Source organism: Cystoisospora suis (assembly GCF_002600585.1).
Source record: "Cystoisospora suis strain Wien I chromosome Unknown contig_345, whole genome shotgun sequence".
In the NCBI taxonomy this organism is placed as follows: Eukaryota; Apicomplexa; class Conoidasida; order Eucoccidiorida; family Sarcocystidae; genus Cystoisospora; species Cystoisospora suis.
The window spans coordinates 1-17,360 of record NW_027153146.1 but is presented as its reverse complement, the minus strand read 5'-3'; the positions used below and the strand labels follow the sequence as shown (position 1 = coordinate 17,360).

Here is a 17,360-nt window from a genome sequence, read left to right as displayed (position 1 = left end):
AACGAATGTCCAAACAGCAATTACCGTTGCGCACGATGGAATTAGCCTGCGCACGCCTAGAACACGAATATTACTGACGACACGCGAGATATACGTAGTATTTAAGTATGGACTGTGCAGGAACGAGTCACAAAGGATCGCCCAAACAGGGAACGATCACTCGTGCCAGTCGGGCATCTCAACCCCGACACACGTCTACAAGTGATAAAGGGTAAAAACAGCTCGCATCCCTACGCGTTCGAGAAGCTCTAGCCCAGCAACCTTCGAGGAGACAAACAGACTCGGCTTTCACGGGCACGCCCCCCAGCGTCCAAACCATATCACGTAACGTACCACGCGAAGTTCGGCGGTAAGAAAGGTCTCCCGAACGCTAGCCTCAAGCGTCTGGAAACTCAACTTTGTTATCCGTCAAGCAGAATCAGGAGAGATTCACACCCGAACGCATCCGCAAGCGTCGGAAAAGTCGAACCGAGCACGCTTTCCGAAGTTCGGACGCGAGGTCAACCTCCGGACGCATCACCGAGCGTCGGAAACCTCGGACTGAACTCCCGTCGTCAGGTCAAGGGTAAACCCCAACTCCCGAACACATCTCTCGGGATACTACCGGGAGTCGGTGTTCCCTTCGAACCTTGCGACGTGTGTTAGGTTTGAAGTTCCTGACGCTTGCGGATGCGTTCGGGTGTAAAACTTATCCTGACCTCGCGCGACGGATACCAAAGTTGAGTTTCCAGACGCTTGAGGCGTGCGTTCAGGAAGTTTCTGTCCCATCCCCCAAGATCCCAGTCGACACACACTTTGGAATAAACATCCCAAGTCATTGCTTACCACACCCGTGGACGGAAAGTTAAGACTCTACAAATGTCACTTCTTATTCAAAGGAATTCATTCTTCCATATATCTACATTCGCAAAAGAAAAGAACCGATCTCTCATCTTGGTCCACACCCCTCTCGACAGCAAGCTCTCACCGGCACCCCTTCGGCGACTAGCCAGCTAGCCACTTTCCACACTAGCCATCCTCCACAACTAGCGGCTAGCCAACTTCCACAACTAGCGACTAGCCAATTAGCCAACTTTCGCACTAGCCAACTAGCCAACTTCCACAACTAGCGAGTAGCCAACATCCACAACTACCGACTAGCCAGCCTCCACAACTACCGCCTAGCCAAGTTCCACACTAGCCACTAGCCAACTTCCACAACTAGCGACCAGCCAACTGGCCAACTTCCACAACTAACGACTAGCCAACTATCCACGATTAGCGACGACCCACAACTGTCAGATTCAAGCGGCTCTCTATGTGGGGTGACCAGGAGAGGCCCAAGCTTCGCCAAACACATCCAGGTTCTCGCACCAAGTCTTGTGCCAGATCAAGTGTGACCCCAAATGGAACCCAAGATGAAAGCCGGATGGTAACTCGAAAGACAGTTGAAATGTAAACCTAAAGAAGTCCTCAAACCAACCCCGCAACCAATTGTACACGAGCCGCACCTATTCCGTCAACTATATTCAGAGCCCCTTACGCAACCCAGGAGTGTCATAGCTATGCGCGTGACAACTAGACTATCCACGACTAGCACCGCAGCAGACTGGCTCGCCCCTCGGAGGCCACATGAAGGAGACCGGGAACATGAATCTACGGCCTCACGAAAACACGAAAGTTGGGGACTCTCCTCTCGTCACCACAATTGCGAAAGAGACAAAACAGTCTTCCCTTCGCTCCAACGAAGTTCTTTTCCCTCACAGACGACGAGTAGTCGTCATACCGCAGTGCGCGAGGTTGCCTCGGAGACGGCTAGCTAGCTACCGTCTCTAATCTTCAAAATTCTTCTTTTTTTTCCTCTTTTCGTTTTTTGAGCTAGGTGAAACGCCCTAAGGAAAGCACACAAAGGCCCAGAGAAAGCCAGAAAATCCAGCGCGGGGATTCTCCCTCCTTAGAAGCAGCATGCAGCGCGCGCCGCAAGACAACCAGCGCGGAGCACAAAGAACAGAAGGCAGCCCGCGAGAGCAAAATAGAACCTTTCCATACTACACAGGTACCAATAAAAAGCAGAACGCATTTACAAACGATATAGCACCAGTAAACGAGAAACGCAGAGGAAAAAGGAACGAGAACGTCACCGGAAGCTCCGGCAAGCCATGTCAGCTCGCGGGAGCCGGCGCCTTCCCGGGCGAACCGAGCCGGAAATCGACGGTTTCCACCCGACTGCGGGCGAGGAACCGTGCAAAATAAGAAAGAAATTCACAGACACGCACCCAGGAAAGCCCACAGCCTGCGTCCGACGCAGGAGCAAGATTAGATCCTCGCGGGCCAGGCCGAACGAGCGAGGCCCGGCGGTCCGCTGTGTGCGGTGTGCGTGAAGTCAGTCGGTGTTTGCTGGTGAAAAACTCGTTCCCGTTACGTAAGATCGTGAAAACGCGATGTCTTGTGGAGACGCTTAATGTTTTGGTAAGTTTTGCTCCAAAAAGGATCTCTGGGGACGGTGGAGAACCGTCCGTGCCAACTCGGGGGGATGCAGCACGACCAGCCGGGACCNNCCCCGCGCGGCTGGCCCACCCCCCGCATACACGCCGACCGTGCGCCTCCAGGGTCCGGGGAGCGCAGAGAGCGCTAAAGCGGCAAGGTACACCCGTTTCACGGTATTGAGCAAAAGGGAGGGACCACGGGGAACGCCTCGAACCGCAGGGTTCGTCCCGTGAACCCCCGCTCGAGGAGACCGCCGATTCGGCGCCAGGGCCGGTTGCCCAATAGGCTGGGCAAGGAAGTCAAGTGCGTAGGACGACTCAGCAAGTTGGAAGAAGGTGTGGAGGACTAGGGACACACAGGGCAGGTGTAGCCAACGCACTGGACTGCCAGAACGCCGAGTTAGTCGCCGGAGGGGGCCACGTTAGCTACTTAAGTTCTTCGCGGAAGGTATTGATTCAAGACGGACGGAGGATGATCAAGGTCGACGGACACCCAGTCGTGATATTTTCGGGACGTCGAAGTCGACTTCGAGTAGTCTCTGGACGTCAAGAATCATTACACTACTGGTGCTGGCTAAATAGGTGCACCCTCGATTGACTCCCGCAATCGAGATGATCGATCTTCCACAATCGAAATAAATTAATTAGGACAATATGAGTCAAGTTCCGTACACCAGATAACAACCAAGTTCGTTCACACACCAACATCAACTTAATGACAAGCTCCTCTTGATCTTAACTAGAACTTAACTTACGGGGACGTCTTCGCCCGATCCTCCGTGCAGCTCGCCCGGGTGTGGTTCGAGTTGTACGGGGAGGCGGAGCGTCCCCTGATCTAAATACGCTACGCTGGTGCACTTAAGGCGTTCGCGTGCGCTCCCGCCTTAGGCTTTCTACTGAGTGCTCTACTTTAAAGCGATCACCAATTTTACTAAGCTAAAAGGGCACCAGTCACCAAGCTTTCGGTCCTTGAAAAAATACTAAGGTGCTGCTAAGTAAATTTTCTCATGTCCGGGCAACCGCCCTGACATTTCAGCACACGAAGACAGAAGGAGAGTCCACGTACACAGCGTACAGTGGGAAGTACACCATTCCAGGAGACTGTTACACGCGCGATCACGGAGGAGCACCGCCCAGGAGCTACACAGACAAGGACTACCTGATCCGGACACTGATAGTGGAGAGAAATCTGGCGTTGTCAAGAGGTCCCAGCGTCCTTTCAGGTGTGCAACCAGTAGCCTGTATTGCACAAATGAACTTGTCCCTAGAAAGACACACGTGCCGCAGTCGGGGAAGCTCCGAAATGCGCTAAAAAAGAACTAATAAAACTATAGAGCGATTGAGGAAATGTTCGGTGTCGGGGATGAGATTAGATTGGTGGAAGTATTATCTACTTGGAGCTTATGCAGAACAGTGAGCCTCGGTCAGGTAACACAGCCTCGCCGTTTGAAGTGATCTATGGATCCGCGGATCCACAGGTCGTATGGATTACCAACGACGGTTTCAGCAGCTAATCTACCAAGACACGCAGGTCAACCTGCAGAGAGCAGCGACCGAGCTGACTCCAGCAACTGTCCCTGTATAAGGTCCGCCCGTGCTGTTCTGGTTTGCTGCGAAGTCACCACGGTGTTAACTGGGAGCCCCTCTACTTCGCGGGCAGGTGATACGCTCCGCGAGCCCTGCGAACGGCTGGCGGGAGCTTCCGCTCCGCCGGGCACCTTCATTCTGGACCCGCGAGTGGATTCACGCGCGGCCACGCAGAAACGGGCCGGAAACAACTCTACGGCAAGGAGGTTAGGTAGTGAGCTGGTACCTAAGTGCCGGAAAGTGGCCGCGCCCGTAGCTGGACCGAGGACCCATTTCTGACACCGAAATCTGTTAGCGGCTTCGAGGCGCTATAGTTAGGTTCACTGGCTAGCTCCGTCGGCTGCAAGGCAGCGCGACATCGCTTTGCAAAAGACTGAAAGTTAGTTTTGCCCGCCTGACGCTCGACCTTCCGAGAGCGCACCATCTGCCGAGGCCCATCCCTTGATCACACCGCTACATGGTTTCCCATATGGACGACTCCGGGAGAATCTTCCCGCGGAGTCACCAGCGGAAATATCACTAGCGCGCGCAAGTAGCAAAGAGGGTGGGAAAGGTGGCGAAGATTAAGTCTGTCATCTTCTTGAGATAAAAGAGCAAAGTGTGTGCGTCCGACATAGAGGACTCAGAAAGAAGTTCTCCCTTACAGATTTCGAGGAAAAAAATGTTTTATGGCTTGTCATGGCATGGGAAAGTGAGGGCCTGCGGTGAGAAAGATATTCGTGACTTATGTGCCAGCGGAAGCTACCGAGGTGTTGGCCTCCTGTAAGAGGAAGTGAGTAGAGTGGAAGGGAGATAGCTTGAGAAAAGAGAGTTCATCTGCACGGGTGCTAGTGTTTTATGTCGCAGCCGAGAGTCTCGATGCTCTACCACAGCGTCGTTGACTGGAGCTTGGAGATGCTGCTAACAGCCATTGAGGGTTGCAGGCTTGCGGGCCGGTTTCCCACTCCGGTGGGCGTTCAACACTCGTTGCCGTCGCGGAAGTTTTCAGGTAGCATCCAGGGATCCTTCCAGTACGACCAGCTTGTTCTTAGAGACGGTCTTGTCGGGGAAAAGGCACAGGGCGGTCCTCAAGGTCTGCAGCGCGACAGCCGTGGTGTTTAACTACGTAGTGCACTTTTTGAGAACAGTGCAACACAGAAAGCCCCAGAGTAATCTCGTCTGCTTCCGTGACGTCGTTCAGCCACGTGCTGCCGAAGTCGTGCCGGAATACACTGCCCGTGGCCCTGGGGCCACCGAACTGATGTGTCAAGGGGCTCGTCAGCTGTTTACCGAGAAAAAGGTGGAAGGTCAGCTCTCCTGCGTTCCTCATTCTGCGCAGAACAGGACAGATACTCGCCAAAGCTACATCGGTCGCCCGGTTCCTCATTTCCTTACGGAACCTCCCTGGAAGTCTCGGTCCAGTCTGACTGAGGCTCGCACACACGCTTCGCTGCGGTTTCCCCCTCACGTCATCTTCTAAGGTTACCCCCGCCTCCCCCCCACTCTCCGGCCACCAGATCTGATAAGCTGACGTAGTCTCTTTTTCGTAGACTGGAGGTGTCCAACATAGTGATGTGCCCTCACTGAGTCCAGTTCACTGCGGCAAGCGCCACCTCCTGCTCTGCATCGCGACAGTGGCGGCGAGCTCACCGCAGTGGTGCTCCGGAAGACAACCGAGTAGGGTGACTGTCACTTCAATGCAGAGCCCTCAGATACTAATACGGATGTGGTCATCGAAGACTCTGCCCTCCGTCAGTACCGCCGGCCGAGGCCGAACTCTCTCTAGCAGCGCCCGCCGGTGTGCCGGGGCCGGAGTGTTCGCCCACCCTCCTGGATGAAGTTGCGAACTCTCAGCTGACAGGTTAGCTGTCAGGTGCCATGGACTGAGCGACTTTGCCTTACCGAACAAGGACTGTCGAGCGGCACGCGGTCGCGTCGGACACTTTTGCTCTGTCGGCTTCTTGCCTTCGCCGTTTCTGTTTGGTCCCGAGCGGGTATAAGATGAGCTGGAGCCAACAGTCCCTATACTTGTTGCTGCGCAGCCAGGGACTAACCAAGCGATGCGGAAGATTGTGACACCGCCAACAGAGACGGATATTGGATAGAGTCCAACTTATTAGATCTGCCTCGTAAATGCCAGCAAGTACTGTCGGTCGTTCGTCAATAGCCGACGTGAAGGAATTATGCAAAAACATATTATCGTGAAGCAGGAGAGCATTAATCACCTTCAGCTTTCGGAGTTGTTCATCTCTCTGAGAAACGCAGCACACCATTAACTACGTTCATGAGTGAATGAATACGCACCCAGTTCAGGGCCGTTCCGTGGTACCACTCCACTAGAAGACACGAATCCACGAGGTTGGTAGAACTAACGAAAACAGTACCAGGATGGGGTGCCCCGCTGGTTGTCAGGCTGAGCAACAGACGCACTAATAAAGACAGACAAGTCGGTGTCGAGAGGGGGTTTCCTTATACCTGGGGGGTCCACTAGTCTCACAGCTACTGTTGCCGCCATGAGATCTGCCACGGCTCGGTACATACCACGAAAGTGCTTGGTGCGCTGGACTGCAATTCCGCCCTGTGTGCCCAGTACGTACAAGAGTGCTGTCCTATTCAGGAAGCACTTCACATCAAGTCGGAGTGCAGTCAACCTGTCTTCTCTCCGGCTGATAGACCCAAGGGCGCCGACTGCTTGGTACATGGAGTAGTAACACTTCCTAATTTCCGGCAATGTGTGATCAGAAAGCAAGGCCGGAAGTCTCGGGGAGGGCTATCGCACAGTTGTGCTGCGCGGTGTTCCGTTCTTCACGAAGCAGTGCCGAGCAAGGTCGGCGCCTCTTCCAGACTGGAGACAGAAAGAATTTCCCCGGCCGTCAAGAGGAACGCTGACAACAAATGAGCTTACGGCTAGTCGGCTTGCCTCCTCAGCTTCCTTCAGCTGGATGGTCAGCGCCTGTTGGCGTTGCTTGAGGTAGTCATTCTCGCCGGATAGCTCGTGACATCTGTGATAATATTTTGAGAGCTCTCGAACTTTCCGGCCTTGCCTTTCGATCACGCTCTGTCGGAAATTGTGAAGTGCTGCTACTCCATGAACTAAGTAATCGGCGGCCTCCCAAAGAGGAGTTCCCTTCCTCTGGCTGAACGCCGCAGTACAGGAGACATCTCAAACACCTACCGTCAGGCACGCTGAGCGGCTGGGTGCAAACCCGACTAAAGTTGGCACGATGTGACAAAAAGTGCCGTAAGGTGGCGCCATGTTCTTCATACGGCCTGGGAAGAGAAAGCCGACAGGGAGACATTGGACGCGGCACAACCTGTATTGTCTTTTCGTCAGCGGACCCGGCTCCAACGCCGCCAAAAATCGTAGTTGTCTGGCAATCCCCGCGGCCTGACCCGCTTCTGCATGCAAGGGTTTCTACTGCAGCCTCTTATTCGTCGGGTAGTACTCTTCTTCAGCGCAGCAAGAAAAGAAAGCCTTCTAAGGACGGCGCACCTGCACCTCTCACGCCTTTTTTGAAAAAACGAACTCTCCAATGGCACTCTTCCCGCTTCATCGCCTCTTCGAGCCGCGGGCGGCGCGACCTGCCGGCTCCTGTGAAAAGGGTGGAATCCCGCTTTCTTCTTTGTGTACATTGTACAGGACTCGGATCTGCGGAAACTGGCTGCCTCCGGAACAACGGAGAAATTGTGGAGTGGAGCCTGTGCAGGAGCCGACACGTGGGGGCACGCGCGTAGCCTGCACGCACCCGGTTTTTGACTATTATTGAGGGACGCCGAGCCACGTGGATAGTCCGAATCTTCCCCCATACTTTCACACGGAGAAACAGTGAGCAATGTGGTGTCCGCTTAAATCTGGCCACGAAAGCTGACAGGCCGTAGAGCTAGACCGGCTTGAGATGGATGCGTGCCAATTGCGGGGGCCGTACCCAATGGCGGCAGCTGACATAATGTGCGAACTGAGTTTTCGCAGAGAATCTTTGAGGACTTTCTTTGGCGACAGCTTCGGTCTGCACCCAGATGACTGCCTCCAGACGCCCTTAGGCTGATGCGTCTCCCGGCCGGGTACTGCGTTTGCTCGGTTTGCATGTGGCTGATAGGCTGCCCCAGCCGTGACGACGTGCTGCGCCCTGGGTTTGCGGGACAGCGTCTGTAGGGAAAACTCCGGCGTACTGATGGTTCGTCAAGTGCTTGTCATGGCGAGCGGACGCCGGTGCACTTGCTCTCCTGAACCCCTCGTGGGAACTAGAATCTCTCAGCCGGAGAAAGTGGGCAGGCAGTTGCAGTCGACAACGGAAGACAACTGTGAACTGAGGTCTGACAAGCATAGCCATGTGCAGGCCTCACTGGAGTTTGCAAAATCCTGGTTCTTTGTCAGTGTGCTCTTACAGCATGCGCGACCATCAGACCGTGTACGGATACCATGCTGTGATATTGTACATCCCTTAGCCGCTGAAGAGCCAGAAAGTAGCGGACGAAGTAGATTGAGATCTGTCAACTGTGTACGTGGCTGACAACGCTGTGGTCACGTCGGGCCCACTGATGGTGCGGTTTCTGCTGCACACAGCCGGCTGCTCCGCACCTGCCGTACTTTAGCCAAAGGACGCCTATGGGCGGGAGACTTCAACAATGGCATGGCCTTGGGGCTGGTGAGCTGAGGCCCCACAGTCGCGTATCGACAGCCCTGGTTTCTTTTGTTACCAAACCCAGCTCAGAGAGAAGAAAGAGACTGGGATCAGGAATTATGAAGCGGGCCACGACCATGCCGCGGGCCTGCCTCAGGAACGAAACTAAGTAACCCCCTTTGTATCCACGAACTGCTGACGTCAGGCGGCCTGGTAAAAACTCAAGCCCTTGTGTCCTCCAAAGCCGTTGAGGGCACGGCTTCAAGGTTGGATGGAGTGAGGCAGCAGAGAGAAGGACAAGCGGTAGCTCATACATCTGTTCAAGATGCCACCGTTGTAGCGTGCATGGCTCTGCCTTTTGCCAGGAGGGGACACCGCAGTTACGAGACTGTGAGGCACACGGGCAATAGGAAACGGCAACTCCGAGCAGACTCCACGAGAAGAATAGACACTAAGAATCAGTGAACAGGCCGCTCTTCGGACTCCAGTACATCATCCCAAGAGGGAATCCCGCTCGGGAGGGCTTCCTTGCTACTTTTTTTTACATACGTGGTTTCTCGGTTCCACATTCCCATGCAGTTGCAACGCTAGAACGCGGTTTAGACGCCTCTCTGTTGCGGTCAAGGACGTTCGGTCGCATTCATTCACGCAGCCACCTTCCGGGAGTGCACTACGCCGTCGGCAGTACGTGGTTGCCCTTCATCTCCGTGTCCAGCGTTGCTCGGCCGGCCAGAACTCCCGCTGAAGTTCACAGCCCGCGGCCAGTAACAGTCGCCGTGCACTCTGGCGAACGGCAAGTAAGAAGGATCGTGGTAGACGGTTGCACTCAGACGACCATATAATCTAGCGTTGCCTCGAGGACAATATACATTGGGGGTGGGGCCCGCTCGGCACAGCACACACGTGGGGCATTTTCTTTAGGTTTCTCTGGTCCCCGCTTAGCAGCACCACGCTGCTGTAATATGTCTCCGCTGGGAACAGTTTTTGCTGGTCGGTGTTGTGATGCTCCGCTGCGGTGAGAACGCTGGCGTAGGTGGTTGCGTTCAAGGGTTCCCGTGTGATTCCTTAGAAGCAGAGGAGATCCTGCCGTCGCAGCTACATGCTACGTGGCGCACGGATAGGCGAAGCCCGCGGTATATGAACGGGCACCTGCTAGTTCGATGAACAGAACCTCAAGTGAAGAGAGCCGTCAGAGATCAAGAGGCACTGGACTCCCGTCCTTTAGGGACGCCTCTGCTCTGAAACAACCCGCTACCCTCGTAATCTTCCTTTCACGCGTTTCGTGACTTCTCATTTTCCTACGCACTGGAGAGAACCTTCTGCATTGGTCCCGGGCCGCGAGTGAAAGGCCTGCAATGCCTTGTTCCAGTCGACCGCCGCATTCATTCCCGGTGCCACACCTGGCCTCGGCTGCCGTAGGTTTCGATTGCCTGGCAGCGTAGCCCACCAGGACGACTCGGGGCACGGTCTGGCTCGTCAACACTCTAAAACTATCTTCTTCCGTGGATGGTAATGGTTGCTGCGGCTGAGCTGGCGCTGTGGTAGCTCTGCGAAACTAGCCCTGCTCTTGAGCTAGTTATCTTGCGTCAAGGACAGGTTTCGAATTCTAACCACAATGGAGGGGACAAAGGGGGAATACGGCAGTCAAGTGATCTTTGGAAAAAAAGGAAGACCTCCGGCGGCTTCCCGCATCCTCACGAAACAACGGGACTGGGCCAGTAGGAATCGCGTGACGAAGGCAGGGCCACCGCGCAGACAGCCTTTCACAGCAGCAAGCGCTCAACGCCTCGGCCTGCAACAGCCGGAACACGTCACGTTCTAAAAGACGCCCCACCGAAGACCCGTTTAGCCCTACCAAACAAGTGGCAGTCACACGGCTGCCAAGAACTGAGTAGAGACGGCGCAGTGGCTGTCGACAAAGGAGCCCCGTTGACAATTGTGCCAAGCAAACTACCAAAGCTCTCTGTTACCGAGTCCCTCCAGATCGCACAGCTGTCACACTTCCTTGAAACCAAGGACACAATCATTGGACCAACTTTTACCCGAAGCCCCTGGGTCTGGTCGTCCCGGCAAGGTCTTGCAAAGGGAGGTTCCACAGGGTCGACGAGACGCCCTTACACACACTGCTCAGCTTAATACTCGGCGTGTTCCTGGGCAAATTCATCCGGCGTCTCGACACCAGTGAGCCAAAAAAGGGTAAACGCCTGCCGTGGCGTACCCTGACCGCCGGAAGAGCCGCAGTCACCTAGCTCATCCACTCCCAGCCTCGTCTCACCTGGAATCACCTTCCCGGTCAGAACGTTCTCCTCAACGAGAGTCTCCACAGCGGCATGGAGCTTCTCCCTCCACAAAGCTAATCCCGGGAGGCTATGTGTCGAGCGACCCGGTCCTGAAAGCGAAGCTGGGTGGTAGCTTTCTCGGCCGCTGTCGCCCTGCCACGTGTCAGCCGAAGGAGTCTGCGGGCTTAGGTGATGGGAAACATACCTAAAAAAATAAAAGAAAACCGGGAACATGACACAAAGACAGAGGAAAATTCTGAAACACCTGTCACCTCCTCACGTCGGAAAAATCGCGCTCTCAGAGAACTACGCCACCATCCCGGAGGACTGACAGGAACACCTTAAGAAATCTTAAACACTGTTGAGTGCGCGTACGCCAGCCGGAGTCACAAGGAGAAAGAGACACGGTCCGCAGCCCCGGGAATGACACACGGTTACTCTTCTTCCAAGCGTCCGCGGTAGCGCGCTGCAGTCTGATGTGAGTCGAGGGCCGTAGCTGTCTGAAACATACAGCTAACAGGCGTCAGAGCAACTCCTGAGTCAGGGGACCGGAGAACACACAGTACATGAACTCCCGGTAAACGGCTACAGCGCTAAATGAGAATCTTTCGCGACTTTTTTGTCTTCCTCTCCCATTTTCGGTCAATCCTTCCGAACAGTGACAACTCCCTAGCAGTGACAACGAGCCAGTCTCCGAGAGGAGTCGTGTTTCTGCTCTGACGAGCAACACCTCACTGCTTGTCGCAGGGTCCGCAACTCAGTTTTCGACAACGAAGAAGGCAGAGAAAGATGTCGCGCTTCTCTCGAGCACTGACTCGAGGAAGCGGAGCGGCCAAGACAGTAAGCAAGGGAGCGGCCGCCGCAAACATTCGTTTCCACAAACTCACCACTCCACCAGATCTCCGGAGTGCACCACTGCCGTTTTACTCAACCAATGCAACAGCTGAGCTACCATTGCTTCGACAGCCCTCTCCACGTCCGCGTCACGGACTACCGCCCCCGACTCCCGCTCTACCGACCCCGCTTCTTCTTCTCCTAGAGAAGGGGCACCCCGGCAGCCCGCCACGCTTGCGACCTGCGTCTCGATTTTGCCCGTGGCGGCGGGACAAGTGCCGGTCGGCAAGAGATGATTCCTGTCAACCCCTGTTTGTCTCTGATCTTTTTCCGGCCGCAAAGACGAGCATGTGACAGACGCATGCGGTCCCTCTCCGCCTGTAAGCTCTTGGCCCGCAGACTCCCCTTCCAGCTCAATTTCAACAATGAGGTCGTCTGCAGCACTAGTTCGGAGCTCTCCCAACACGGCGTCTTCCGCTGTGCTGGTGGCTCCTCTTCGTGCCGGTGCTCCGGCGTAGAGTTCATGCCGCTCCAAGACAGACTTCCGCTCATCGAGGAATGGCTGACAGTGAATGCCCTTGTCTTCTCGTGAATTTGCGAGACAACTGCTTTCCGTGAGAGAGGTCACACTTGGGCCGGATGGCCACAGAGCACGCCAACAGGAATCCTCAACAGCTTGCCTCTCGCGCTGGCGACTATGCGCTTTGTGTGGACTCGAGTGCGTGCTATGAGAACAGCCACCGTTCCCTGCTGCCCTTGAGCGTCTACAGCTGCCTTCCGGTACCAGCGCCGCAAACTCTTGTGGTAGAAGTAAGGAAACTGCCTCAGTTGCGGCGGAAGCGTCGTCTGGGTGCGACGGAGTATCCTGAGGAAGCAACACCATAACACGAGAAGCCACGAGTATCCCATTTCGCGGGAACATTGATTTTTTTTTTTTTTTTCAGGCTCCTCAAACCTCCTAGGTAGATTGAAGAATTTCAAGTCGTCACAGAAGCACCACGATGTTTCTTCCCTTCGCTGTCCTGTCTGTCCCTGCCGTCCGTATGCGTTAACGGTTCGAGCCCGTCGGCACGTGCATTCGGGTTGAGCCCTCCCCGTGAAAGTCCACTGCGACCGAGGCTCCGGCAGCACCGTCTTGAAAGCTCCCTCCAGCAAGCATCAACTTACAAGTAGGTGCACATACAGCGGCGGGATCTCCCAACTTGACTCGTACCCTCCGGCACGGGTCAAGTTCTCCTGCTCGCTTCTAACGAGGCCCTCGAGCTTCAGTATGTCGGGTTCTCTCGGTGAACGTTGCTCCAGCCCGACCAGGCCGCGGGCATGCAGCAAGAGTACATCCATGAATGCACGGCCTGCAGTCACACAGCTATGACCCCGTAAAATCTGTTGCAGAGAAACCTTGGCCGTCTCTTTTGTCTTGGTGGTACTATCCAAGCCGGTGCCCGAGGAGAGCCCGGTTGGAGAACGGGTGCCCGAGTTGGACGCGAGCTCTTTTCTTACGGCCGCCAGAAGCTGCGAGAGAACACAAAAGGCAGGGAGTGAGACGCACATGCCAAAAGTTCATTCCCGTACTCAAGGTACATGAGAGCGCAGTTCCCACTCACTGTAACTCGAACCCGAGTTTTTGCACTGGGGTCTGCAGGGGCAAATGAACCTCGGCGATTCGCGTCTGACAGCATATGCTCACATTTGAGAGTCCCAAGCAGTCGAGAATCCGTGCAGATAACCAAAGCCGCTCTTAGTGCTTTGGAGTGATCCGAGCGGATCAAAACGCCGCTCTCCGGTTGGCGCTTGCCTTGTCTCGGGTGTAGGGATCCACGGTCTCGGACAGACACGTAGGTTCCCGCGGGTCCTATCAACTGGCAGGCCCAGCCCACGAGACCGTGACACGTTCGATTTAACAATATACGTTCGAGAACACAAACGGCGTCAGACACGTACGACTTAGCAAATAGCGCCCGCGCACATGGGAGCCGCACCGGCATGAAATCGGCAGTCCCGGGACGGGCTTGAGAAGGCCACTACAGAGAAATCAGGAAATCTCTCCCTCTACGTCATTCAGACCTACACGCCATGCAGATGATCCAAGTCGATCATCTGCCTGTTTTTCGCCTTGTTCGCTCCCTCTCCTTTCCCGACCACCGTCCGCCAAGCCTCGCTCCGCGCGTTCTGCCCTTGACTCCGCAAGTCTGCTCTCTATGTTGTGTGGAAACTCTGCACTTCGTGGTATGAGAAGATCTGAAGCCTGAACCTCGCCTTCCAGGTCCCAGTCATCTCCCCGAGAGAGTTCATCGCTACAGTCTCCAAAATGAGGCAGTCCTTCTCGCGTAGCGCAGTAAATCGAATCTTGTTCATCTCGAGGCACTCGCTCCCTATGCCCGTTACCAGAAGCTTCGCGACAATCAATATCGTAGGGCGCCTGCTCACGTGCCCGCCTTTTCCTCTCGTGCGAGATTAGCTCCCTTAATCTGGTCCGAGGAAAAAACCGCGGACTGGCGAGCTCCTCAATTGTCAGCTGCTGCGCCGAAGATGTGACCGGCGTCGCCAAGTGTTCTGCAGCTTCCCAAAGCGATTTTCCGACAGCGCTCGCAGCCTTGTTACAAGGGACAGATGTGCTCAGGAGGCGCCGCCGGACGAAGAGGTCCCCTGCAGGAAGGGCTCTGCAGTGAGGATCTGGAAGGCACACTAAAGGAATCCAGAACAAAGCAGCACGGACGCAACGGGCTGAAGCCCCAGCCCGGCCGCCAGGTGTCGAAAGAAAGCACGCTCGCGACAGACTAGTTTGACCAGCGGCCGACTTGGTCGTGGGTTATGTCACATCGCTAAGAACTTACAAGCAGAGGGCACCCCATCAAGAGAACTCTAAACAGCAGCTCCCGGGCTTGTCGCCGGCCTTCATCGAAGGCACGCCACTCTCCCGCCGTTGTAACTACGAACACTATGGAGGAAAAAGCTTTCACCTCGACCACCCTCGTGCGAGGGTACGTAGCAAACAGAATCACATGTGACGGAATGGTCGCTTGAGTGCAAGACTCTACCGGTACGACTTACAGTCTTGTTCGCGTTCCTTGCGCCGTTTCGGAGCGCCGGAGGCGAGCAACTCTCCGACAGCTTCTGTTGCCCACTCAGCTTCTTTTCCTCTCCTGTAGAATTCTTCCCACAGCTTATAGCTCTCCGGGACCCCAGGGCGCCATCGCTTTGCCTGCACTCTCCCAAAAGCCGACCCTACTTTGTCGTGAGCCTGTGCAGGTACGTAAGTAACTGTCGCGACAGCCCTGGGCCCGCTCTCCCGAGGCTTGACTCCCCAAGCCAGAAGAGATGCCTCCTGCTCTTCCATGTCCCAAGTGGTGTCTTTCCAGCCTCCGGATACACTCCGACTCGTTCCAGGGGGCTTGTGGGTAAGACTGTGCCCGTCGGAGCTCCTTCGGGCTGGCATGTTCAGAGCGGCCACTTCTCTCTGCACTGACAAGGCAGCTGAGAGAGTGCTGGCCTCCGAGCCAGTCCGGTAGAAAAAAAGATCCCCTCCGACTGCGCTTGCCGTCAGCGTGGCGTGCTGCGGTAACATGCTTACCTCCCCGGAGCCGCTATCTCCTGCGGGGCTAGAGCAAGAAAAGCGTGACCTGCTGGGCCTTCCCCGGCTGGACCCCGTGGAACCTGCGATGCTCTCAACCGGCGATACGACCGACGGCGAGAGGCGGCCGTCACTTTGTGCATGCGCGTCTGAAAAGCTATCATCGAATGAATCCAGGTCCGCTTTGCCTACCAAGTCTTCCTCCGGCAGGACCCCAAAAGGCCTCCAAAGCTCACCGCCAGCCACCCCGGTCAGGGGTTCCCCTGTAACGCGTGCCTGCTCCCGCCAGGTCCTTTCTGGACTGCTAGAAAGGGAGCTGTCGCCTTCCTCAACGGGAATGTAGTTATGCGGGATGGATTCGGAGTCCCGCTTGCTGCTCCCTTCACTATCCCGAACTTGTTGCCGTTGCAGAAACATGTCCCCCCTTCCTACGCGGATAGGAGAGGCTATCCGCGAGTCGAGGGCGACGCCGATAGGTACCTCCGCCAAGGAGAGCGACTGCGGGCCGACGGAAGCATGTAAGTTCCAGCCCACCGTCCCGCCTGCGGGGAGCGTCCCTGGGTTCGAGCAGATGCTTGACGCGCCTTTCGAAGTACGGAACGTCGTCGGCGAGACAGCGACAGCTGAAAGCTCTTCTCCCAGGACCCGACAGCCGCCGCCGTGCCACACGTTTCTACCTCCCGAGGCTACCTGGCCTTCACCATCGCCAAAGCCGCAGCGCCAGTACGGAGCAGCCACACTAGGCTCAGTACCGGAAAAGCTCACACCCAAGCTGCAGTCACCGGCATAGGGCTCGTAGCAAGACAGGAAGGGCAATCCCGCAGACAAGCCGAAGGAGGCAGTCCAGGGAGTATGGCCAGACTGCAACACGACAATGTCTGCATTATGTGTCTCGCGGGAGTCGAAAGGAAGACACAACAGAGGATTCCCGGTAATGGTATCCGCTTTCACCTTTCTCTTTCGACGACCCGGCTGGCTGCCCGATCCAGGGGCCAATGCCTCGCGGTAAACAGTGGGTTCTAGAAGGCTTCTGTGTGGCTTCCGCAATCGCACAGACCAGCCGCTGGCAAGAGGGTCTCGTGGCGTACACTCGAGGTCGGAGAGGGGAACCGCGAGCGCCGCAGGCTGGACCCTGAAGGCCGACCCCGTCTGACGAGTGGAGGCGACGCCACTTCTTGCGTCTCCCACAGTTTCAAGTTTCCAACGCAAGACCTTGATGTCCTGAAAAAAGAAAAAGTATACGAAAGCTGGTTCGATGAACCCTCACCTGTCGAAGCTACGCGAGCACATCGCAGTGGAGCCATTCCGAAATCTTCGACGGGAAATCAGCAGTGTTGCCAGTTTTATAGCATCGCCACCCTGAAGCCCACTTCAGCAATGAGAAAAAAGTCCAAGAAGGTCCCACTAGAGAATATTCTCTTGGTAAACATCGCGCTAAGTCGTAACCCCGTGTCGTGACCCGGAAATACAGGCACGGGAAAGCACGATGCCCTGCTGACCATCGGGAAAGACAGACCGGAAGAGTTCTCTGCTTCCGCAAGCAGGAAAGAAAATGTCCGCACATCTCGACCCGCTAGACAACCAAAACTGTGCGCGGCGCGTCAGCGAGTGTGGCAGATGAAAGCAGGAGGCACAAAACCGGCTGGCTACCGTTCAGCGAGGAAAGTTGGGTCAGCCTGCCCGGTAACTCCTGGGTTGGTCAGAGCTGGCCAGGTTCCAGTACGTTGACACGTCTTCAAAGAAATGAAAAAACACACACGCGGGCGTGAGGGCGTGTGGGGCACGAGTGCTCAGATTCACTCTGCCCGTCTTACTCGAAGAATATGACGTATCTGCTTCAGATGCATCTCCGCCAGCGTGCCAAGCAAGCAGAACAGAAGGTAGAGAACCGACAGAGAATCGCTCGAGTGTGCATAACCTGCGGTTTCGCGCCCTTGTGTCCGCTTCAAATTACCTCCAAGGATGGTCTGGAAGGCCTCGCACGCTGCGATAACGTTTACAGACTGATCAGCACTGCACCACC

The 17,360-nt window shown here is 55.6% G+C and overlaps 1 protein-coding gene across 1 annotated transcript; it reads right to left on the bottom strand.

Annotated features, from left to right (window-relative positions):
- Positions 1–5,079: 5,079 nt before the first annotated feature.
- On the bottom strand, positions 5,080–17,358 carry CSUI_000882 (uncharacterized protein). The gene is made up of 9 exons (XM_068061089.1): positions 17,152–17,358; positions 14,818–16,558; positions 13,835–14,451; positions 12,934–13,278; positions 11,820–12,631; positions 10,369–11,137; positions 6,937–7,168; positions 5,934–6,283; positions 5,080–5,362 (listed from the first exon to the last, which is right to left on the bottom strand). Exons 1-6 carry the CDS (start codon positions 17,182–17,184, stop codon positions 10,786–10,788), a joined length of 3,900 nt encoding a protein of 1,299 aa, XP_067926935.1. The 5' UTR covers positions 17,185–17,358; the 3' UTR covers positions 5,080–5,362; positions 5,934–6,283; positions 6,937–7,168; positions 10,369–10,785.
- Between the last annotated feature and the right edge of the window lie 2 nt (positions 17,359–17,360).

Coding starts and splice junctions, on each gene's coding strand:
- CSUI_000882 (XM_068061089.1), bottom strand. CDS start 17,184: ATGCATCTGAAGCAGATACGTCATATTCTTCGA. Junction 13,279..13,834: donor TTGGATCATCTGCATGGCGT/GTAGGTCTGAAT, acceptor GTTCTCTCGCAG/CTTCTGGCGGCCGTAAGAAA. Junction 12,632..12,933: donor CGCTGTATGTGCACCTACTT/GTAAGTTGATGC, acceptor TTGCTTCCTCAG/GATACTCCGTCGCACCCAGA.